Source organism: Populus trichocarpa, chromosome 19 (assembly GCF_000002775.5).
Source record: "Populus trichocarpa isolate Nisqually-1 chromosome 19, P.trichocarpa_v4.1, whole genome shotgun sequence".
Classification (NCBI taxonomy): domain Eukaryota; kingdom Viridiplantae; phylum Streptophyta; class Magnoliopsida; order Malpighiales; family Salicaceae; genus Populus; species Populus trichocarpa.
In genome coordinates this window covers 14,022,516-14,045,571 of record NC_037303.2, presented here as the reverse complement: position 1 = coordinate 14,045,571, position 23,056 = coordinate 14,022,516, and the positions used below count along the sequence as shown (strand labels likewise).

The 23,056-nt window shown below is 34.3% G+C and overlaps 4 protein-coding genes across 4 annotated transcripts; 3 read left to right on the top strand and 1 right to left on the bottom strand.

Annotated features, from left to right (window-relative positions):
- Nucleotides 1-2,422: 2,422 nt before the first annotated feature.
- LOC18108604 (uncharacterized) lies at nucleotides 2,423-3,480 on the bottom strand. The gene is made up of 2 exons (XM_006371548.3): nucleotides 3,139-3,480; nucleotides 2,423-2,894 (listed from the first exon to the last, which is right to left on the bottom strand). The coding sequence occupies exons 1-2, from the start codon at nucleotides 3,395-3,397 to the stop codon at nucleotides 2,578-2,580; spliced, it is 576 nt and encodes a 191-aa protein (XP_006371610.2). The 5' UTR covers nucleotides 3,398-3,480; the 3' UTR covers nucleotides 2,423-2,577.
- A 3,356-nt stretch (nucleotides 3,481-6,836) lies between these two features.
- On the top strand, nucleotides 6,837-9,825 carry LOC112325220 (protein TIC 20-IV, chloroplastic). The gene is made up of 3 exons (XM_024591116.2): nucleotides 6,837-7,002; nucleotides 7,845-8,017; nucleotides 8,854-9,825. The coding sequence occupies exons 1-3, from the start codon at nucleotides 6,914-6,916 to the stop codon at nucleotides 9,510-9,512; spliced, it is 921 nt and encodes a 306-aa protein (XP_024446884.1). The 5' UTR covers nucleotides 6,837-6,913; the 3' UTR covers nucleotides 9,513-9,825.
- Nucleotides 9,826-11,768: 1,943 nt separating this feature from the next.
- LOC112325167 (probable galacturonosyltransferase 10) lies at nucleotides 11,769-16,008 on the top strand. Its single transcript, XM_024590878.2, has 2 exons — nucleotides 11,769-12,178; nucleotides 14,291-16,008. Exons 1-2 carry the CDS (start codon nucleotides 12,026-12,028, stop codon nucleotides 15,740-15,742), a joined length of 1,605 nt encoding a protein of 534 aa, XP_024446646.2. The 5' UTR covers nucleotides 11,769-12,025; the 3' UTR covers nucleotides 15,743-16,008.
- A 3,500-nt stretch (nucleotides 16,009-19,508) lies between these two features.
- On the top strand, nucleotides 19,509-22,723 carry LOC112325211 (uncharacterized). The gene is made up of 4 exons (XM_024591084.2): nucleotides 19,509-19,817; nucleotides 20,136-20,206; nucleotides 20,657-20,743; nucleotides 22,444-22,723. Exons 1-4 carry the CDS (start codon nucleotides 19,697-19,699, stop codon nucleotides 22,465-22,467), a joined length of 303 nt encoding a protein of 100 aa, XP_024446852.1. The 5' UTR covers nucleotides 19,509-19,696; the 3' UTR covers nucleotides 22,468-22,723.
- Nucleotides 22,724-23,056: the final 333 nt, after the last annotated feature.

Here is a 23,056-nt window from a genome sequence, read left to right as displayed (position 1 = left end):
CTAATTAAAATCTCACAATTTATTTTTTATTCTTGATTTTTTTTCATTTCTCATAAAGCCGTGTGCTATGCATCTACTACTCGGTCATTTTAGAATTACCAGTAGTTAATTTTGAAAGAGGATTATTAATTATTTTAAGTAAACATTTCCTTGATATTTCAAATTACCCTTTAATATATACTACTAGCATAGTTAATTGAATAATATTTTAAATATAATCTTTATTATTTTATTTATAGTGACTTCTTTTCAAAATATTTGAAAAAACATAAACTTAATTTGAAGAATAAAATTGAAAAACATAAAATTTTTTATAAAAAAACAAAAGAAAAAAAATAAAAAATAAAAATACTGAATGAAAATATCTTATATATACAAATTAAAAACCACCCTTGACAAAATAACATAGAAAAACATTGATTCAAAGATATGTAATTTTTTATGAGAAAAACAAAATAATCATTGCACTGGCGGTGAATAGAAAACTATGAAAGGGGATACAGTGAGTCCTCCTTCTGGTCATTTTTAATCCCGTAAAAGATAGTAAATGTTTCCTAATTAATTAATCCCTGAAAGATAAATAATCACTTTTTCTTCGCGTTCCAGTCATTTTTTATTCTCATATATAGCATAGAATTTAAGTGGATTCATTTTTTCTTCTCATAAAACAACATGCAATTTAGTCATTTTTTAAGCAAGTTGGGAATTCTTTAATCGGTCCTATTACGTGGGGTTATTTTTATTCTCTTAAATTATACAAAAGGTATGTTAATTAGTTGGTCGGAGGCATGGCTGTCAATTCTGTTCAGATTAGAGTTTTGTTTTTTTAATTGGAAGGATATATTTTAATTTCAAAGTATTTTGGCATGTTTTTTTGGGTAATATGGAAAAAAAAATATATATTTAACCGGTACAGAACGAGAACTTTTCGATCAGAATTTCAATAACAAGCCAAGATTAAATTATTTTTCCAGAAGGTATTCGGGTCAGAGCTAAGGAGGTTCATGTACGTACACCACAGTTAATTCATGGGTTTTCCTCAAGTCTGATGGCCTTATAGAATCATTTGCACCTAGTAAGAATTGAACCTGAAATCTTGGACAAGAACACATTGTCAAATCCTAGCTCAGAAAAACTATTTCGTTGTCAATTCGGTTCAGTTCATGTTAGTGTTTTCTATTTTCGATTGTAACGGCATGTTTTAGTTTTGGAGTATTTTAGCATGTTTTTTTTTTTAAAATTATATAAAAAAATAGTTTCTTTTGTTAAGAAAAACTATTTGACCTAGAGATGTACAGGCTCAGCAGCAAGGAGTTTCCTGCAAGAGTCGAACCTGAAATCTTAGACAAAAACACACTGGCAATCCTAGCTCTTCTGCGCTTGGCCAGCTCCATGGAATTATTATTAATTATTTTAAGTAAACATTTCCTTGATATTTCAAATTACCCTTTAATATACACTACCAAGTGACTCCTTCAAAACACCATTTAAATGGTTAAAACTAAACTGAATAAAAAATTTATCAAACCTGATCTATCTTTTTTTATAAGATAAAATTTTAAAAAACCTTAACATCACCTCCTTTTTTTTTCACTCCACTCTTGACGACTTTCTCTAATATTTCTAAAAAAATTAACAACTGCGACATAAATGGAGATTTTTTTTTTTATGAAAACAAACTTTTTTGTGTGCAATTGTTTTTTTATTTAGTTTTTAATTTGGTCCCTTTTTAAAAAAAAATTTATCATAAATTTATGTTGTACTTAATTAAATTGATATCAAATTAAATTTTGAAAATTTATTAAAAACCTTGATTTTGCAAAAATATACAAAAACAATCTCAAAATATAAAATAACATTCAATATAATATACAATGATGAAATTGGAATAGAATAAAATTTAATTATGAAAGTGAGAATTTTAAAAAATAGAACTATTCATATAACATTGGCATCTCAAGTAAATTTAGGTAAATGAACAATAATTTTGTTAAAAAATAGTTTTTTCACACTTTATATTTTCTTGAGCAATTCTGCGGGCGGGTTTTTGAAATCTTTTCTTTGACATTTCTTAAACGTGGACGCTCTTTCCTCATGTTAACCCTTGTGCCTTCACGTCTATTTAATAAATTTTCTTGACTTTCCTCATGTTTTAACCTAAAAAGTTAATTAATGACCAGTTTTTCAAAATTCGCACCACACAAGTTAATTATTAGTTAAAATTCTTATACTAGAGACACATTATCAGATTACTCCCTATCTCGCAAAAAGAGTTCTTTGTAAATTTAATGGTCTCAGTATACATGTTTTTCCTTCCCTCTTTTTTTTTTTTTTTTTCCAAAACGTGAAGCAACAATCACCCCGTGTGTCCTTGTCCTTAACTATGAAAGGATAATCATAACAAAAAAGAAAAAGAAACTAGTAAATCAGAAGCGATACTATCCTTGAAATTAAGTAAGATAGAGAAAGAAAAGGGAAAGGAAAGTAATACAACAAACAATCCATTTTGGCTTTTGCAAAAAGGCACAAGCATATGCAATCACAAGTGAATATGAAAATTTTATGGGCAGAATTTATTCAGGCAGAGAAAAGCCCTTCATCAAGAGCAGATCGCAGCAATTCTTGCGCTTTCTTGGCTAACATCAAACCTTGTCGCAGGCTCATTTCTCCTTCTTGGCACTTTTTAATTATCTCTTCTGGAATACTTTTTGAAGAAGATGAGGCTTTCAAGGAATTAACAATATAAGCAATTTCTACAACAACGTTACTTTCTGCTTCCATTTCCGACAATTTCTTTAAACGTTCAAGTTGGGCCTCAAAATCCGGTTTTGCTTCAGTGATCATGCTTTGCCGCTGAATCTTTGTAGAAGCAGCAACCGTGCGTTCTTCTTCAGCTGCTTGTTTAATTATGATTTAGCCAAGAAACAATATTGTATTTATATACCATTAATTTATAAGGAAAAAACTAGAAACGTAGAGTTAAAAAATAAAAACAAGAACAAGAAAAACATGTGTTCCTTTTCCCCCCTTCCATTCAAAAGATTTGATTGAGAGGGAGCGAGATACATAGGTAAGTGCAGACATGTTGACACAGGAATGAAATTTTGGGCATGTATGGAGGAGCTGCTAGAAACTCACCACGTAAGATCTCCCTTGCAGGCTTTGAAGAGACTAGAGATGATGACGTTGGTTGTAAAACACTGCCACCAGGTCTGTTAGTTATGGAAAGGTTGGAAATGGGCTCGCCGTCGATGTTCAAGGACGGCTCAGAGTCATTACTGGGTTGTCTAGAGCGGGGAGGACTAGGTCTTGAGGTAGTAGAAGAAGAAGAAGAAACACGAAACTTTGTGAAAGAATTTGGTCGGGAATCAGTGGATGTTGTCCTGGGTGGTTCCATGGTTTTCTGTGGGATTGGTCGGATCTCAGAGAGTTCTCCCCTGATTAATTTATTGACTTCTAAGTTGACATGGTTGTAATTGAAGGCAATTTATAAACAAAAACTTCTCACTGTCCAACGAAACATTGCACAACTTTTCCAGAGTTATTGTCAGTTTGATCCCTCTTTTTCTCACTTTGGCAATTTAGATTACAATGTTTCAGTTTTTGTTCAACTCTGTCATGTGAGAAAGCTATTGGATCCACTCACATGGATGTTTGGCACGAAGAAACCTCGATGTCTTTTTTGCAATATGAATGCCGAAAATGTGATGTTTTATATATATATATATGGTTAAAAATGAGAATTCTCATGATATGTATTTATTATGTTTTGTAGGGGTGAGAAAAAAATCGAAAAACCGATTAAACCGAGAAAACTGGAAAAACAATAACCGAAAAATCCGAACTGTGAAAAAAACCGATTAGAATTTTGAAAAAACAGACCGGTTCGGTTCCGTTTCGGTTTTATAAGTCTGAAACTGAAAAAACCGAACTGAACCGAACCAAACCGAAAAAAACCAGAAAAAAATAGAGCCAAACCGGAACAAAACCGAGCCAAACCAAAAAATTGCTGGTTTTGTTTTAAAATTGCTAAGAATTTATTCTTTCTTTTTTTTTATTCTTTTGATCATACTCTTGACTCTGGCGTTAGTGAACAGTTCCTACAAATATTTCCAACTCTGACGCTGATAAATATTACTCAAACCAAAAAATATATGATATTCCTGACTCTGACGCCAATAAATAAGCTTGCAAAAATTTAAATTTTTAAGAAGAATTTTTCTAAGTCATTTTTATTTTTTTTACCCTTTATTATTATTTGTCTTTTTTAGACGGAAATAAAAGAAACATTGAACAACAGATTTTGCATTTAATGTTAATAGTCCACAAATTAAGCACATAGTAGAAAAAATACAAAACACAAAGAAAAAAATAAAACAAAGCTTGGAGGGCCCACAAATAAATCAACGAAGATCCTCAAATATTTTTAGAAATTTTTGATATCGAAAAGGGATTTATTTGACCAATATTAAAACAGGAGGGAGATAAAATACATGAAAAAAATATAAAAGTATATTTTATCAAACATAATCTTAATAAATACAATTTGGATTGGCTGGGCCTAAGGGTGATTTGTTTTCCTTCTCTCTTTTTTTTAGACCCAGCTATACAAGCTGGGCCAGATACATCCAACCTAGCCTGGTTACTGGTTCTGACCAATAACCCGGCCTCGGAAGCAGGCAGGCGTGAACTGATTCACGCGTGCACTGCACCTTGCAAAGTAATTAATTACCTTCGCACTATTTTTCAAAACTTTGAAATGAAGTTGTGGGCAGGAGGAAGAACACTTACCTGGGCGAAGACAAAGATGAGGGTAATGATCCTAGCGCCGGCCGAAGAACGTCCTTCTCTTCCCCTTCCTTTCAGTCTCTCTCCCTTCTGTCTCCTGCGTTCTCTCGTTCTCTCTCGTTTTCTCCCTTTTTTAATTTTTTTCCTGCCTTGTCTCTCTGCTTTTTTTTGGTCCTCTCTGTGAACTCCCCCCTGTTATTACCCCTGTGTTTGTTCCCTATTTTTTGCTCGTTCTTCTCCCTGTGTTTACCTTCTGCTGGCAATGGGAACCTCTACTGGATGCTGCTCTCGGTTGAAGATAAGATGTTGGACATTGCTTCTGCTATTCATGATGGTAGCTTGCTGAGATGAGGATTTCTGCTGCTCGCAGTGGCAGCTTGTTGAGAGGAGCTGCTGTCATTGGTCGTTGATGATGTGACTGAAAATCAAGTTGCTGAAAGTAGTACTGCCGCTGCTGGGAAGAGGAGGTTACTGCTGCTATCCGAAGAGAAGGGACTCAAGTTCTCTGCCGACCGGATGTTGCTGAAACACCGGCTGAAAGCCTATATGGAAAAGAGAAGAAGCTCCTGCTGGACTGAGGGGAAAAAGGAGATGAAGGCGTCTCCTGCAACACCGGCCGAACGCCTGGGTGGCGGCAGGGAGCAGAAAGTGGGATAACAGCAGAATTTGCGCTGAAAACTGATTTTGCTATTGTCACAATTCTGTTGTAATACTAACTCTGTTGCAATTAAACTTTGATTCTGATTTAGTTTCTTATAATATCCGACCATCTCAACTATACTTTTTCATTCATGACATATTAAAGGCTTGATTTGCACCTTTTTTGGGTTCTAAAACCCATCATTTTTATGTCAGATTCTCAACCGTATTGGGATGTTAGTTTCTGAATCAAATCAGGAAACCTATTTCGACCAATCCGATTGCGTCCGTATTTTGTACTTCAAAACGATTTTATTTGACTTGAGGTCCTTCATGAAAGTTGTAGTCCTGAATATATAGATGAATTTGAGTTTTTGAATTGCCTAATTTCGATATCAGAAACTCAAGATATACCCGTTTGAATATCTAGTGTGAAAGTAGAGAATCCTATTGCGAGAAGGATTATGATCTGAGTTTGCAGGTTTGATTCAAGGTCCAAATAAGTCAGATTTTTGCTCATAATATCTCCCCGGAAAGCTTAACATGTGTACTTCAATTTAGATTAAACCCGCATTCTTATTCTGAAGCTCTAACTTAGCGAAAAACTTGTTATAAAAAACTAGGTCGAAAAGATAAAATGCAGAATTTCTTATCTTTAGCAATTAATTGATGAAGTCTCTTCAACATACCAAATTTAAAAAAATAACTCCAAAATCTCAAATAAAATTAAAAACAAATGTGTTAAAATTGGGTTATATCAATACTTTTAAATTGAAAGAAAAATACTCAAATAAAAAAAAAATCAAAAGCCCTTTTTTTTTTTTTTTTTTTGGCTAAACAAGCTTTATATTTGTTTGGCTTCAAAGTGAGGAAGGATATTTTTTGGTTTTCAGGTCCATCAGAAAGACAAATTCTGTTTGGTAAAAATAAAAAATAATTGTCCACATTTTAGAGTCCTTTTAGCTCTCTTTTCATATTAATGAATAGTACTATTTCATAGCATGTTACTTTTCACTATTATTTATAAATAGTTTTTTTTTTCTACTCAATTGATGTTTGGTTGAACTCGGTTTTGCCGAGTTACGAATATAATTTAATTTACTATTTCATCATACATTTTAGTTAGAGCTATTGTGAAAATTACCACGAAATAGAACACTACCGCCTTAAACAACTACAAATATTTTTCCAATAATTTCTCTCTTTTGATGAATTATAAAACAAATATCATATATGACCACAACTATAAAATAATAATTATTATTATTATAAAATCTGAACATTCTGGAAACTCTTTTGAGTTGACATCCCAACTTGACTACAATTACAATAAGACCTGCCTTGCTTCCACCGCCTTACTTTTGCACCAAAACGCTGCCGTATTGACAGTCTCATAAATCAAACCGACTTCCGTATCTTGCATGAAAAAGGAAACACCTATATTTTTTAAGAAAGTGGGAGAAGAGAAAAACGCGACGCCAGGAGGATGTCCGCCACCGCAACCGCAGCCCAACACTTGTCAAAGACTTCTCCGCTTCTCGCTCCTGCCGTCGTCGCTGCGTATGCTGCTTACCGGTACGTATATTAGTTCTCTTAAAGGAAAGTATTTCTCTGTTTTTTGTTTTTCGAGAGAGGACGGGAAAGCAAGGGAAAGGAAATGACTTTTATATTTATTTTGTTTGATTTTTTAATATAATTAAAGGGCTTACATTTTTATTCATGATTGTGTAATATATAGTGTAAAAAGTTGATTTTGTTGCTATTTTGAAATGTTTTTTCTTTTTTTCAGGATTTGAAAAATATTGCTTATTTTATTATTGTGAAAATGGTTTGATTTTGAAGATTTTTTCAGGGCTTGATGTTAGAAAAAAGTGTTCTTTTGATGCTTATTAATGGGATTTAGGCAAAAATAAATAAATAAATAAAATTCTTAGTATTTTGAGAGGCGTAAGGATCAATTAGTGGATTTCTAATTAATCAATATAAGTCTGTGGGATCTTGTGTTTAGAAATGAGCTTAATTATATTGAAAGAAAATTTGGGACTGAACATTTTGGTTTCTGCGTCTGAATTATTATGTAGTTGCCATTGCCCAATTGACTGATCAAATAATTGGGACATCATTTGTTACACCAAGTTTTTTTTTAATGAAAAACGTATTGACTTTGTGATTGGATAACAGTTTTGAGAGCTAATGAATCAATGTTAAGTGTATGCTGTTTTTATTGTTTCTTTATTGTCATATCCGAGTATTGTTGGTTAATGATTGTTAATGTTTTTTCCTTAAAATAAAAGTTTTGGAGTACTGAAGTAGAGGTATTTAGTCGTAAACGCGATCTAATAGAGGAAAATTGGGAGTTTAGTTCTAATTTGTTCTGTTTGTGCTGATGTTAATGTTATACTGATGACGGCAACCAGATATAAGAGTGAGCTTGCAGATGGATGTCAGGAGATCGTAGGGGCTAATAAGCCCTTCTCAAGTAGCTCCAGTGTAGCGTGTGAATCTAACTTGCCTGAATGGCCTACTTTGTCGATCAGCAGAAGCTCACGTTTCAGATCTCATCAACAGCTGCCTTGCTGGTCTTCTAAAGGTCATTAAGTTTCTCTGATACTATTTTCATTTAAATAATTTTTTGCTGTGACTGAATATGGATGTCTCTGGTAACCTTGAGTATTAGGGCTGAAAACAAGTCCCTAAAATTTTTTGTGAAGTTATCTGGTGTGCGTTAAGTTTAGACATCTACGATGAATGGGTGGTAAAAATTTTATATAAGCGGGATGTAGGCTGACGCTGCTCTCGGTTCTTCATGCTCAAGAAGCATTCGTAGAGCTATGGCAAGTTCTTATGTTAACAATGCAGCAGTACATGTCTCGATGAGCACCTCATCTAGCGGAATCCATCTTTACTGTAATTTTTTTACAGAGGAATTAACATATTAATTCATTGCATCAGTATGAGTATATTATTAGTGTAACAAATGATGTTTGTTTGGACAAACTATTTTTACAGAGTTTGATTCACAAAATGTTTACATGTTATTTTCTACAGAGCAATTAATATGTCAATAGGCTGCATCTGTATAGATTTGCTAATAGAGAGAGAGAAGATCACCTGGTTGGATTATTTTTCTTACAGAGCTCGAGTGCCAAAACATGTGTGTTAATAGATGTTAAATTGTTTCATATGCATTTATTGGGTGTTTAAACCATGGTAGTTGTTATGGTGGTGTTTTGTATCTTTATCTATCTTGTTAGGTAAGGGTTTGATTATGTCGAGAAAAGGGTCAGGGGCTATACATGTTTCAGATAGAAATCTTTGCATCGATTCTTTTCAAAGTTATGGAAACAAAAGGGGTCATATATTTTGGTGATAATTGTGACTTGTGACATCAATTATTCATAATTGTAATTTCATTGCGATTGGCAGAGAACACAATGTCACATGTTTTGCCTGCGCACTCTTCAATGTTTGGAGACATCGAAGGTTTATTAGATACAATACCCTGGTCACCTGCACAGCGAAGATCCATAACGCCCCCCAGAGCAATGCATAAGAACGAACTTTTTGGTTTTCGCTACCCTGTATTAGCTGAGAAGCCTGAATGGTGGTGGAGAACGCTGGCATGTGTCCCTTATTTGATTGCTTTGCAAATATCAGATACAGGATATTTCATCCAACCCTTCCTTGAACACTACGATGTCCTTGGAGATTTGATATACTTTGTACCAGGAGCGATCACGAGATTACCTGTCTGGTTCTCTATGATATATTGCTACTTTGCTTACATTGGGATCGTGAAGAACAAAGATGTGCCTCACTTCTTTAGGTTCCATCTGATGATGGGCATGCTATTGGAAACAGGCCTACAGATCTTGTGGTATACAAGTAATTTCTTTCCTCTCATACACTATAATGGTATGTTTGGGATGCATTACTGGGCAGGCGTGGGACTTGCCTACATTGTGATCTTGTTGCAGTGTGTAAGGTGTGCTCTTGCAGGCGGTTATGCTCACCTCCCTCTTGTTAGTGATGCTGCATATATTCATACTTTGTTTAACATAGGAGGGTACCAACGACCTTTCTAGATTTCTTTCTTATGAAAAGAGGAAGATCCACAGAGCTTGCATCTTCAGGTTGGAGGGACTACGATCCAAGAAAGACAATGTGATACACACTCAACATTGAGAAACGAAGAATAAGAAGTGGGAAGAGAAGGGAGCAGGGCTGGTTAGTCTAGAAAAAAAAAGTTGTATTCTACCATATTTTATATTGATTACCTCAATGATTCTGTATTCCTAATGTGTGTTTGAGAAGATATTTATGGTCGATGTTAGGATGCTGCAGTAGATGCATATTATTTGTTGCATTATAAGGCCTAGTAATCCAGATGTTTGATGATCTGAAGTTTGCAGGATTCTTTTCTATCTACTCCATGAAATGTTTGCTATGTTCATTGGCAGCTTATGTATTGGTATGTGTCCAGAGTCGACGACTTGCTTTCTAGCCTGAACATTCTGGGGGATGTTATTAATAAATTCCATTCTGCAGTGATAATAGAAGGAACTCCAGACACGCCCAGTTAAGGTCCAAATCTAGGATTGTTGCATCATTGATAAATGTCACAAATGTATTGGAAGCGAAAATGGTGTGAAAAATATGCAAAGGATTTGTAGTGAATGATGAGCCCTAAATTCACAATAACTAATGGCTTGGTGACTGTGACGTACAGAAGCTCGACAATAGCATGTGAAGATGTCCATTTCTGAGAATGGTGGGTGCAGATGGCTGAAAAAAACCAGAGTTAATTATATTACCTTTGTCATATGTGCTCTCCTTCACTGTAAGGCAGATACAAGCTACTAGCCAATTTTTTTATATTCACTTCAATTAAACATGTTTATATCTCTATAAAATACAACCTTAAAGAATCTTCACACTTCATTCTCTACTGATTTCTTATTGTCTAACCTTTTCTTGAGAATTATTAGTCTAAATCAGTTTCAGGCTCAGCTGTAAAAAAATCATGCACCGAGATTCTGAATAATGCCCCATCAATTCTCCCAAAAAGCAAGTGATTATGCCATCAATAACTTCATTAGTGTCATTTTTCATCCTCAGCACCAACAATTAATCTTCTCTGCAATGCAAAAGTTCTTTGGTTAGGGCAACACTTTTCCAAGAATGTGCCTTAACCTTCCACTTTTCAGAGAGAACACCTGTCATTGTTACAGGAAGAAAGCAACATCCATGAAATTTCTGCGGCTTCCTCTTTTCTTATTTCCTACCCTTAATCTTCCATTCCAAGGAAAGAAAGATCTTGTTTGAGAATAAATATAGAAAGCCAGCTTTCAGTTATGATTCGGCATCAATACATTTTTGAAAAATCAAAGTTGCATTTCTATAAAAATATTTTCAATGCTAAAACTTTTGACTTACGACCCTGTTTTGTAATTTTAACCATAATTATAAAGCTTAACCTAATTTCTATCTGAAACATGATTAGGTTATAAATCAAGAGAATTAATTTAGGTTAATCCAATTTTTTTAAAATATTAAAATGATATCAACAAGAATTTTTTTAAAAAAATCAATGGGTTAAAGGCTAGGTTTTACATCAAGTCAGGTTGCTAGTCAATTTAATTATGTGTCAACTTAGATTTTTAACTGATTCAAGATGATTATGTTTTTTTTTCAACTCAAATCAAATCGATCCAAACCCTGAATCAATCTAATGAACCTGATTCTAAATTGATCCGCTAAGTGATTTGCATTTTATAACTAGGCTTTTAACCGCAATGATACAAAACCTCAAGATCAACTATTTAGCTGTTTCCTAAAAGATTAGCAGCCTTGATTATGAAAGGCCAAGCTGTCCCTGTTAATGTATCACAACCGCTAACTTAACATCACAGAAATTGACCATTTCTATGCCTTAACTCCAAATTAATTAGAGTGGATTTAACGGGTGTTCATGGGACGTTTTAACCGGAGTTTGGGAAAATTTCGAAATTTATTTTTTTATATTTTTGAATTATTTTAATGTTAAAATAAAATTTTAAAAATAAAAAATATATATATTATTTTAATCATTATTATTATCTCAAACTCTTGAAATATTATTAAAAAATATATATATTTTAAAATGATAACCAAACAATACAAGATGAGCTTCTCTTTGTTGCGTGATTCAAATGAAAAGATTTTTTATTTGCAAATGCTAAAAAATATAGTGATTAAGTTATAGTTTTCTACACTAGAGGGACTAACTATTTAATGTATTTAAATATTAGGGATTAAATTATAAATTAATTAATTATTATTAGTACCTACACAAAATCACAATAAACCAAAACAATTTCCCTCTCTAAAATCCATGTTCCATAACAATCATAACTGTATTTGCAGTCTGTACCTCTCCAAAGAAAAGTAAACTTCTTTCAACACACAAAACCCCAAAAAATAAATATCAAAAACTAAATTCTTGAAACACGAGATCAAATCATATATCAGATCCCAATCTCAAGTTCTCAACTCTTCATCATCTGGGTCATATAGAAAGTTACTTTCTTTGGAACCAAACAGTGCTTAAAAGTTTGAGATGAGGAGGAGACCAGTGGACTTTAGGAGGCCAGTGAGGAGGAGGATATCAAGTGTGGTGTGGTGGACTTTGTGTGGTATATCTGTGTTGCTGTTTATAGTTATTTTTAGCAAAGAGAGTCGTATTGAATCAAGATCCACCAGCTTTAATAAGGTAAAGATCTGTGCTTTACTGTTTATTTTATTATTTTGGGTAGTTGTTAATGTGTTTGATTGCTGAAAATGTAGGAATTTTGAAGGGAATCAGTGTTTTGAGTTCTGGGATTCTTATGATTTGGGATTTGAAGATGTAATAATTTTAATTGGGTTTTGGTTGGTACTGTTAATGGGCTTGATGAAGATTGAGATATACAATTCTGGGGTTGTAGCTGTATTATGACGTGATTGTTAGCTTAAATTGCTATTTTTGCTTGTATGTGCTTTTGTGCTGTTGAGTTTGTCTTTATGTGTAGAATGGAATTTTTTTTTGATCCGTGACTTTGCTTGAGCTAGATGTAGTTATACCCTACATGATAGAAGGGCTGCATTAACTAGTAGATGTGAATAAATTGTCTTAAAATCCTTAGCTTGCATTTCATGATTGTATTCTTAGGATATGCCATATGCTTCCAATAGCTTAATAGGTACTGTTCCTTAGTGGAGGCAATGGCTTTGATCCAGGCTGGTAATTTGATTCAGGCTGTTGAATTAAATGACCTTCTTAGGTATTGATTTGAGAAAGTTATGTTTAAGGCACTGGGTGTACGTGCCATACATTGCTTCAATACCGTGCATGTGAAGCACAAACAAAGTTAGCAGGGCATTGAGATTGAAGGGATTTTGTATAAATACCTTAATGGGGCACTTGCTCCATGTATATTGTAATGATGACAAGAGAGGGTAGAATATTTAGGCATTGTTTGGTAGCACGGTTGGCCACGCTACCAAACGAGCAGTTAATAATAGGAGGTTATACTGTATGGGAAAATGAGAGAAGAATGGGTAATAGGTAGTTGTTATTTGTATGCAGAACAAATTGAATAACTCTTTTTGTAGATGAGTTTGATAACTTACCTGAATTCTACAGGGAAGAATTTTGAGAGAAGCAAACAGAATTATATTTATGAAAGATCTGTTCTTTTCAGTATTTTTCTATTCAAGTATCCAATGTGCTGCTAAAATTCAGTTTTATTAGCAAAAGGAACTTGTAAAGAAAGATGAATGGCTTGCTATATAAGAAGAAATATGTGTGTTTTGAGGTTTTATTTATAAGAGCATCAAACAAACTGTGATCTAAAGGATTTGAGTTGTGTTTTTGAGGACAATGGTAAGAAATGCTAATCATGTTTTAACATGCACCTCATGTGCAAGCTTTTTGATGTTATTATTTCGGAGACAGCTGACATGCCACATATTCGTGATATCATAGAATACCTGGCATTTTGTGACTTTATGTCTTCATATATTGATGTGATTGGATTTTTTTTATAGCAAATGGTGAAATATTCTGTGTTTTATATCAATCTGCATGAGATGGGGAATCAAATGGAACTGAAGTTATTTCCCTCTCTGTTGTGTTTATATTCTGTTTAGTTTAGTTTTGTTGCTTTTATTGTAGCAAACACTCTTCATTCTTTGTAAACTGTTATTTTAGTTGATTAATGAAATTTTTGCCTTTTCTTCTTAAAAAGAAAGGTGAAATATTGTTGATGTATAACAACCTTATGGACAAGTGTCTCCCTGGCTCCTCTATCATTTTCTTTGAGTGTAAGTTAAACTCCAGAATTGGGCAATGATGAAACTTGCGTACCTGGGTCATACTGCTGAACTGTAGATTAGAAAATGATTAATTTACACACTAAAAAAACTCACAAAGAGAGAGAGAGCAAAATAGCCCAAAATTTGAAAGTAATGGCAGCTACCCCACTCTCAGTTTGTGTGTTTTCCATGCCACCGAAGTTGTGATCTTCAACAACACTCTACCTAGTTTGTCATGTTTGTTTTTTTTACTCTGTATTTTCTTTTTAACCATAAACTTTTAGAAGTGAAGGTATCCGTGTCCATATTCACAATAACAGCAATTTCTTTCAGTAGTATATGCGTTGGATTTACTGCTATATTCAGCAAGTGATCTCAAACTGTAAACCACGTGTTTGAGCTTCTGAGCATTTATCCTTAATTTTTATTTTGATAATAATTATGCTGTAATCCTTGCATTCCCTGTTTCTGCTCCTGTGCCAGCTTATCTCCTTGACATTAAAAACTCTGATTCTTTTTCTTTCTGCAGTACTATACCAAGTATGAGAAAAACATTGAAGGCCTAAACATTACAGATGAAATGTTGAGCCCCAACTCAATCACCAGGCAACTTAGTGACCAAATTTCTCTTGCAAAAGCTTTTGTTGTGATTGCAAAAGAAAGTAACAATCTTCAGTTTGCTTGGGAATTAAGTGCCCAAATCCGCAATTCCCAGGTCCTCCTTTCAAGCGCCGCAACGAGGCGAGCTCCTTTAACAACCAGGGAATCAGAAACTGCTATCCGTGACATGGCACTTTTGCTCTTCCAAGCCCAGCAACTTCATTATGATAGTGCAACTATGATTATGAGACTGAAAGCCAAAATCCAAGTTCTTGACGAACAAATGGGTATTGTGAATGAGAAAAGCTCTAAGTATGGTCAAATAGCTGCTGAAGAAATCCCAAAAGGACTTTACTGCATTGGTATTCGGCTAACTACTGAATGGTTTGGAAATCCAAATCTACAGAGAAAAAAGAATGAGAGAATGCAAATTCAGACAAAACTTAGAGATAGCAACCTCTATCATTTCTGCGTCTTCTCTGACAATATCCTTGCAACTTCAGTTGTTGTCAATTCAACTGCTTTAAATTCCAAGAATCCAGATATGGTTGTGTTTCATCTTGTAACTGATGAAATAAACTACATCGCAATGAAGGCTTGGTTTGCCATGAACACTTTCCGAGGAGTTACTGTTGAGGTTCAGAAGTTTGAAGACTTTAAATGGCTAAATGCTTCTTATGTTCCAGTGCTTAAGCAGCTCCAAGACTCTGAAACTCAAAGCTATTACTTTTCAGGCCATAATGATGATGGCCGGACTCCAATCAAGTTCCGGAACCCAAAATATCTATCTATGCTTAATCACCTCAGATTTTATATTCCTGAAGTTTTCCCTGCATTGAAGAAGGTGGTATTTCTTGATGATGATGTAGTTGTTCAGAAAGATTTATCTGGTCTATTTTCAGTTGACTTGAACAGCAACGTTAATGGAGCAGTTGAGACATGCATGGAGACATTTCACAGATACCACAAGTACCTGAACTACTCTCACCCTCTTATTAGAGAACATTTTGATCCTGATGCGTGTGGTTGGGCATTTGGAATGAATGTTTTTGATTTGGTTGAGTGGAGGAAGCGAAATGTAACTGAAATCTACCACTACTGGCAAGAAAAGAATGTGGATCGGACACTCTGGAAACTTGGAACACTACCTCCTGGGCTTTTGACTTTCTATGGGTTGACAGAGCCATTAGATCCCTCATGGCATGTGTTGGGATTGGGCTATACAAATGTTGATCCTCACTTGATAGAGAAAGGGGCAGTGTTGCACTTCAATGGAAACTCCAAGCCATGGTTGAAAATTGGGATGGAAAAATACAAGCCTCTTTGGGAAAAGCACGTAGATTACAGTCATCCTTTATTACAACAGTGCAATTTTCATTGATTTTGGAAATGGAAGCTTCATATTTTCCCTGGTGCGTAAGAACATCTAAATTTTGTAGATCAAGTATGCTTGCACAATTTTTACAGGATCAAGCATGGCCGTTGGTTGTAAAAGTGCCTGTTGTAGTATAGAATGTTAATTTAACATCATTTATTCAAGCATTACTGCCTATTGCCTAGCAAGTCTTTTCAGTTTATTATGCTGGCTAGCTTTAAGCTCAAACCAACAGTCATCCATTATAGTTTTACTTGATCTTCTTTTGCTTTTCCAACACCTCTTCGCGATATTGATATTGCGGGTTTGCTTCTTCTGGAGTTTAGTAGAGCTGTAAGGGGCTTTTGAATCTTTCTCATCCATTCTTTCTGGTTTATAGTATCAACTTTACTTTTCTTTTGTGGTTTCTCTCAAACACAGATGTAGTTGTGTTATTCATTTCCCAACATTTTATTCCTTTGTGATGAAGCTTCCCTCCTCCTCCCCTTCCCTCCCAATCGGCACTAATAAGGTGATTGATGAGAGAATATTATTGATCTATCAGGTCGAATTTATACCATGAAGGCTTCAAGTAACTGGTACTCTCACTCCCTATGAGGGAGGTCTCAGGTTTTGAGTATATAAAAAATTCTCACTCCTGGAAATGGAACGTATAGTTGGGCTGGGAAGAGAATTGGACTTGGGATATGGTGCTGACCTTGATGAAACCCACTGGCTCATTGCCTTAGCAGAACAATGGTCTTTTACAGTACTTGCGTAGGTGCCAAAGCCTTATCAGCAAACCTCTCGTGCATTCAGATTATCAACCAAGGAGTCTTCATAATGGCAGACTCCATGAAAAAAAATTTGGTCCCTCAAAATGAATACAGGGAGAATGCAAATAAACTATGGAGCTTGGTAATATTTATGTTGAAACAATCCTGGTCACAAGAAATGGAGCTTTGGCTTCTCAGTCACCATTACCAAATGTTTAAGTTGACAAAACCTGAAGTCAAATGAAAAAACAAATCGATTACTTTTGGGGAAAAAATGATTGCCACTTGGCAGAATCCCAGGTAGACCACTTGGAAACACGAAAATGCCGGCAATCAAGAAGTAGCCATCGAACAACACCACTACTTCACCTGGGTCTCCTACTTCCTGAAGCTTCTCAGGAAGTCCAACAGAATCTTTTCATTTCCAACATTACCCTGCTTAAATGAGAAGTAAAAGCACCGTCAATGGAATCCTAACAGTAATTTCAAGCTGATAAAAAAACGCAATGCAAACCCCATTAATCATAATTATTAATCACAATGTCGCTTTACAGGTCAAGTCAATGACCAGTAAAACCAGATCCAATTCAAATTTTATTTTAAACCATTTTTTATATTAAATTTATTAAATAAAAGTGATCTAATTATTTGAATGATATACCAACAAGGTCTCGAAGATGGACAGCAGATGCTAGTGTTCAATCTGCAGAATCATTAGATGCTTCTCGAAAAATGAAGAAACTTACAATAAAAAAATGTGATAAAGAGAGCAAATTCATTTACAGGGTAATGTAAACGAAAGCACAAACAAGAAGAAAAGAGAATAGAAATAGCAAATTCACTTACAGGGTGATGTCAGTGGAAAGCAAGGTAAAGTTGATGAACTTTTAAAGTTCGAAACCACAATCAAGTCCGTTGAGGACTACAGGTGTTGAGAAATTGCTGGATATGGGTCTAGACTTGTTTAAGGATAAAAAATCTCTGTCATCTAGTTCCTTGCTCTCAGGATCTGGGAATGTTGAGAACATTCATCAGCCAAGAAGGCTTCATGTTCGGCTGATGCAATGGCGGTATGCCAACGATAGGGCTGATACTAAGCAAGTGGAGGTATGCATGATTAACTTAACTGATCAATTAATGTTAGGAAACAATCTATCACTTGTTCACACTTATTAATTCAAGATTGATTTTTTGAAATAAAATGTCTACTTGTTGATCTGAGATAGAAACTATGCTCAATCAAGAAAGATTTATACCAAATATGGTTGCAATTGCCAGGGTTCTAACCTATCAACTAGTACAAGGTTCCTCAACAGTAATTGGAGTCTGAGAAAAAATTCTTTCTGACGGTTTTGCAGAACAAATTTTTGTAACAGTCTTTCGAAGTTTCGACGTTCGGTGCAAAAGAAAATAAGCTTCAGAAGGAAAAACTCGAGATGAAACTGAACTTTATTCTTCATTATCGAATCATTAACAAATCTTTTTGCATGATGAATTAATAATGCCCGTGTAGAAATATCAAATATAATGTAACACCAAGATAGAGCATACAAGTTCATGGACTCGCTTCCGATAATTACTTGTGTAGATCAAATTGCTGGAAGCTTTGGGAGACATGGAAAGGCAGGACTTATCTCCAGCTTCAAAGACCAAAGAGTGTTCACTTTCTGTCATTCGCAGAGCACCCCTTATGGAATGTGCAAAGGTAATCCTAGAAAAGAAGAGACGAATCGAAACGCCTTCTAGCAGCTAGTGTTAAACCAGCTCAGCTAAGCAATAAGTGATTTTACTAGCAAATCCAGAATTATAGGTGGATCCAGTTTTGCTCGCAATTCAGCATGCTTCGGATCTCTCAGCTTCCATCAAAGTCAACAATGTCTACATTTTCACCCTCAGTAAGCAGCAGCTATTAAAGCAATACTGCGTTGGTGCTTGAAGCCTCCTGTTTATGTCATCTGAACTAAGTTCTCTCGCACCAGGCTGAGCAGACTGTTGGGCTACAATCACAATTAGCAGAGGTGGCTGCACAAGAGAAGTTACTAATCGAAGAGTGCCTAGAACTTCTTCAGACAGTATCTATACTACAGTTAGAGAGCTGAACACTTGTCGATCATAGTGATCTCAGTAAATGCAAAGCTGATGTCTAAGTTTCTGCCAGGTTAAAGGCTAACAAGTCAATGCTTAGTACTTGTGAATTTTTTAGATACAACATGAATAGCCTAACTTTAATTAAAATAAAGAGATGATGGATTGATACAAAAAAATTAACCCCAAATTACCATTGATTATTAAAAAAAAATATATATATATATATATATATATATATATATACTTCAGAAAACTAGTCGGATAATATCACGTTAAAGTACAAAAAAAATTTAGCTTTTTTTATCCAACTAATGTGACATTACACCACATAAAATCATAGTTATCAGATTTGTTTAAGTGTGTTTAGTAATATTGTAGATAGTTTTTTTTAAAAAAAAATATTTAATTAAAATAATATATTTTCATGTATATTATTTTCTATTTTTAATATCAACTTATCAAAATCATTAAAAAAAAACACCTCAAAAACATTAATATAATATTTTTAAAGCAAAAAACATGTTGAAAAATATATTGAAGCACAAAAACTAATACTTCCTAAGCTAATTATAAAACTTGTCTAAGATGATCAATAATTCATCAACCCATAGCATGATTTGTGTTAGGTTTGTTTTTTTATTTATTTAGAAAATTAATCCAATTAAATTCAAGTAAATTAAATGATGGTTAACTTGTTTGGGTCAAATTAAAAAACAAATCATTTAAAACAATGTTGTTAAAGTTTTTTTTTTTTTTGTTTAAGGTAATATCTATTTAAAATAAATTCAAACTGATCCATTTACCCTTAATTTATTTTTTAATAAATCCAAGTTGTTTTAAATTTTCAATTCCAGTCAACAAACGACACGAGCAAGGTACGATAAGAATGCATAGAATGGCATAGATGATAGAAGCTCCAAAGTCCAAACAAGAAGCAAATTCCCCAGAAAACTAACTGACAAGTCGTTCAGTTCCATATTTGACGAAAACGAACAAACTCGGTGTCTTTTCGAGTTTTCCACTCTCCCCCTTCTTTTAAGCAAAAATTTACCATCGTCTACTCTCATCTCCATTTCTCCTCTCTCTATCGATCTCTACAAAGAAAGAAAAGAAATCCATGGCCACATTAGCGGCGGCGGCAGCTCGACAAGCCGTCACTCTCTCCCGAGTCTCCTCTCCCAAGACACCCGCTCAAGCCGCCGCCCTCATCCACCGCCGCGGCCTCGCCGGTGCTGCAGGTAAATCCATCCCGCAAAACACATACACATACTAACATATACGACGAATAAATTTACCAACAAACATTCACGCATACGTATGTATTCGTGCTGTCGATCTGTATCACCCTGCCGTAGATCAGAAACTGATTAAATTCATTAATTTTGTTTAAAGCTGCAACCTTTAGCTCAGTCGTTGAAAATTCTGAGCTTAATTAAATCTTGAAATTAAAGTTTTCAGTGGAAATAATAGATTATTAAATTTTCTAGGAAAAAAATAAATGATAGATTTTTGCTTGGAGATTATGAATTTTACATTATGTTTGTTGATAATTGCAGACCACCATGGACCACCGAGGATTAACTGCTGGCAAGATCCAATGAGCCCATCAAAGTGGAAGGAAGAGCATGTTAGTCATTTGCATTTTATATTATACCATACTATATGTTTGATGTTATAAAGTTTTTATATTTGTTTAAAAACGAATCTGCTCAATTTATTGCCCACACATTTTTTTCGCATAAGTTTTTTTTTTCCACACCAAAAGTATTTTGATTGTGATTTTTTCAGAATTTTGTGTATTTATGGAATATTAGAGCATTGTCTTTTTGGAGTAGTATTGCTGGTAGTGTTGTCGTTTTATATATATGAAGAAAATAAAACTTTTGAATTTGAGTTATATTCTGTGATTGAATAGTTGTATGGTTTTTTATGGGAGTTTTCATGTTTGATTCCTTTTATATGAGTTTCTTGTCCTTTGCCATGTTGATTTTGTTGATGTTGGTGGGGAAATGGATATGATGGAAGGTATGTGTGTCATATGAGCTGTCTTGATTGTTTGTTGGATGTTGAATTGCAGTTTGTTATTGTCTCTTTAAGCGGCTGGGGTGTACTCATCTATGGGGGTTACAAGTTCTTTACAGGAGGCAAGAGCAATAAGGAAGAGGTACTTTTGGATATATATATTTTTTCACTGTTTCTACCTTATACTCTACTGTTATTTCTTCCTTTTCCATCAGAAAATTGGAATGGTGTCTTTGCTCCATTTATCCCCCTTTTTAACAGATGGTCATCTTTTAACAATTGTTTTCCTTTTTATAAATGAAGTGCATATCAAAATGTAATTTTTCAAATTTTATCTCCAATTATTATGATATTTAGCAACCATGTTTCAAAATACATAGGCTTGTGCATTTTTCAAGATATAGATATTCTTTTTTTTAATATGTACAATAGGCAAAGTATTGAATCGCTTCTTTAATAGTTGGAAATCCAATAGAAGACAAATAAAATGGGGCTATTGTTGCCAAAGGTTCAAAGTGCCATAAGGTGTTAAGGCCAGCTAGTTTGATAAGACAACTTTCCGCAACTAAGAGAATAGGAATTGAAAAAAAAAAGGCTGTAAAAAATTGCAGAGCAGTGTAATAGTTTGGATGTTGGAAAGAAAATACTGCAGCAGCATAAGGAGAATAGGAATTGGAAGAAACAAAAAAAAATTGGCATTCTAATAACTTAGAAAGCTAAAAGTCAAGAGATGAAAGAAAATGATGGAGAAAGAGAGGAACTAATTAGAAGGGAGATGAAAGAATTGCATAACAGATTATCAAACTATCTAAATACCTATTTTTTACTTTTCATGCACCAGTAGGTGGTCCATTTTCTCTTTGATCAAAGGAAGTACGTGTGTTTTGTATTTTCATTAACTTTAGAAAATACCCTTTAAGACAGCTATTAAATAAGGGTAATATAAAAAAAAAAAACCCTTAAGGGTAATGTTATGAAAGTAGTGCAAAACAATTTCAAACACAGTTATCCCTAGAAGGTTCCTAGGAAATGCCTCAAGTGCATAGTGCCTATCTCTAAGTACCCAGATAAAAAGCTTTCAAGTCGCCAAGGCCTCATCTGGGGTGCCTAGGCAAACACATTGGCATCTTTAACTTTGAATTGCACGGAGGAAGGTTAAGGCTCCTCTCAATGTCTATTCTCATTCTCTCTTCTTTGAAGTCTCTCTCTCTCTCTCTCTTTTCATTTGTAGTTTTACATACCAGGAAAAGCTTCTTCAATCTTGTGCTAAACAATTTGATTGTGTGATACACGATTATCCAAGGAATTGACTTGCGAACAGTCATGTGTAGATCGTTTGACTCTTAAGAATTTCTAATGCATGGACCTCATAAATATTGATGATATATAAAAAGGCAATGATCATATTGAATATGGCTACACCTAACACATCACTACACCAATTATCTTAAGAGGGAATCTGGCTATCAGGAGAGAGATTGTGCCCAAGTATAGTGTATAACATAGAGTAGTAGCAAGATCAAAGTTTGAGGCTAGTTTTTGTCTTTAATGGGGATAGCGAGGCTTATAGATGGAATGCCATTTAGGAGAACACAGTTTCCACAATTATGAGGTTACCTCTCAATTGCTCAAGTCATTTGCAAACTTGATATTTCATGGCTTTCGAGCAAAGAGATTATTAGCTGAATGTGGTTTTAATTTCAGGAAAACTAACAATTTGAACTCATAAATCAAACTCGTGATGGAATGTAACTTTTAATAAAAAAAAATTAAACCAATTTTAGCTAGAATTATTCTGAGATTGCAGTTTTTTTTTTCCTTACATTTGATTGTTGTTTACAGAAACCATTGGAAGCAGCACACTGAGGCTTGAAGTGTGTAATCGAGCCATGACATTTCTGGTAATAATGTGTTCGGCTGTACTTCACATGTCATGGGATCAATTTTCCTTGTTTGCAGATGATACTACAAAAAGTATTGTGATTTGTTTTAGTGATGGATGATGGATGATTAAACTTGGAAGTTAAATTGCTTATTTTGGTAAGAAAATAAGCCCTTTACATTGGCATAGCCATTTTGTTGTCACTCTAATGGTTTGATTTTTACTATATTCTGATTATCACATGCTATCTTCTCCAAGTTCAAATTCAATTAATGGTATTGCAACAGGAAATCCATTTTTTTTTTTAATCAACAGGTTACCCGAATAGACAATGTGGCAGCTTTTGGAACTAATCATATAAACAATGGCATTTGTTTTCTTATCAACTAGTCATCTGTATTCATTATCTCATGGGAACGTATTTTGTTGAGTATTGTTGCCCTAGAGGATTCTATATGCTAGATTATGCCCATCATGTCTGAGACTGACGCCGGATTGCTTTCTGGAAGTGCATCATTTCATTTGTATGGCTCAACCAACAAGGAACTGAAGTTTGATAATATTACAGTCCTT

What these genes read in the sequence shown, in the direction of transcription:
- LOC18108604 (XM_006371548.3), bottom strand. Translation starts at nt 3,397, where the DNA reads ATGGAACCACCCAGGACAACATCCACTGATTCCCGACCAAATTCTTTC. An exon ending in TGCAAGGGAGATCTTACGTG is followed by an intron (nt 2,895 to 3,138) that starts GTGAGTTTCTAG and finishes TTAAACAAGCAG; the next exon opens with CTGAAGAAGAACGCACGGTT.
- LOC112325220 (XM_024591116.2), top strand. Translation starts at nt 6,914, where the DNA reads ATGTCCGCCACCGCAACCGCAGCCCAACACTTGTCAAAGACTTCTCCG. An exon ending in GCTGCGTATGCTGCTTACCG is followed by an intron (nt 7,003 to 7,844) that starts GTACGTATATTA and finishes GACGGCAACCAG; the next exon opens with ATATAAGAGTGAGCTTGCAG. An exon ending in GCCTTGCTGGTCTTCTAAAG is followed by an intron (nt 8,018 to 8,853) that starts GTCATTAAGTTT and finishes TGCGATTGGCAG; the next exon opens with AGAACACAATGTCACATGTT.
- LOC112325167 (XM_024590878.2), top strand. Translation starts at nt 12,026, where the DNA reads ATGAGGAGGAGACCAGTGGACTTTAGGAGGCCAGTGAGGAGGAGGATA. An exon ending in GATCCACCAGCTTTAATAAG is followed by an intron (nt 12,179 to 14,290) that starts GTAAAGATCTGT and finishes TTCTTTCTGCAG; the next exon opens with TACTATACCAAGTATGAGAA.
- LOC112325211 (XM_024591084.2), top strand. Translation starts at nt 19,697, where the DNA reads ATGGCCACATTAGCGGCGGCGGCAGCTCGACAAGCCGTCACTCTCTCC. An exon ending in CAAAGTGGAAGGAAGAGCAT is followed by an intron (nt 20,207 to 20,656) that starts GTTAGTCATTTG and finishes GTTGAATTGCAG; the next exon opens with TTTGTTATTGTCTCTTTAAG. An exon ending in GCAAGAGCAATAAGGAAGAG is followed by an intron (nt 20,744 to 22,443) that starts GTACTTTTGGAT and finishes TGTTGTTTACAG; the next exon opens with AAACCATTGGAAGCAGCACA.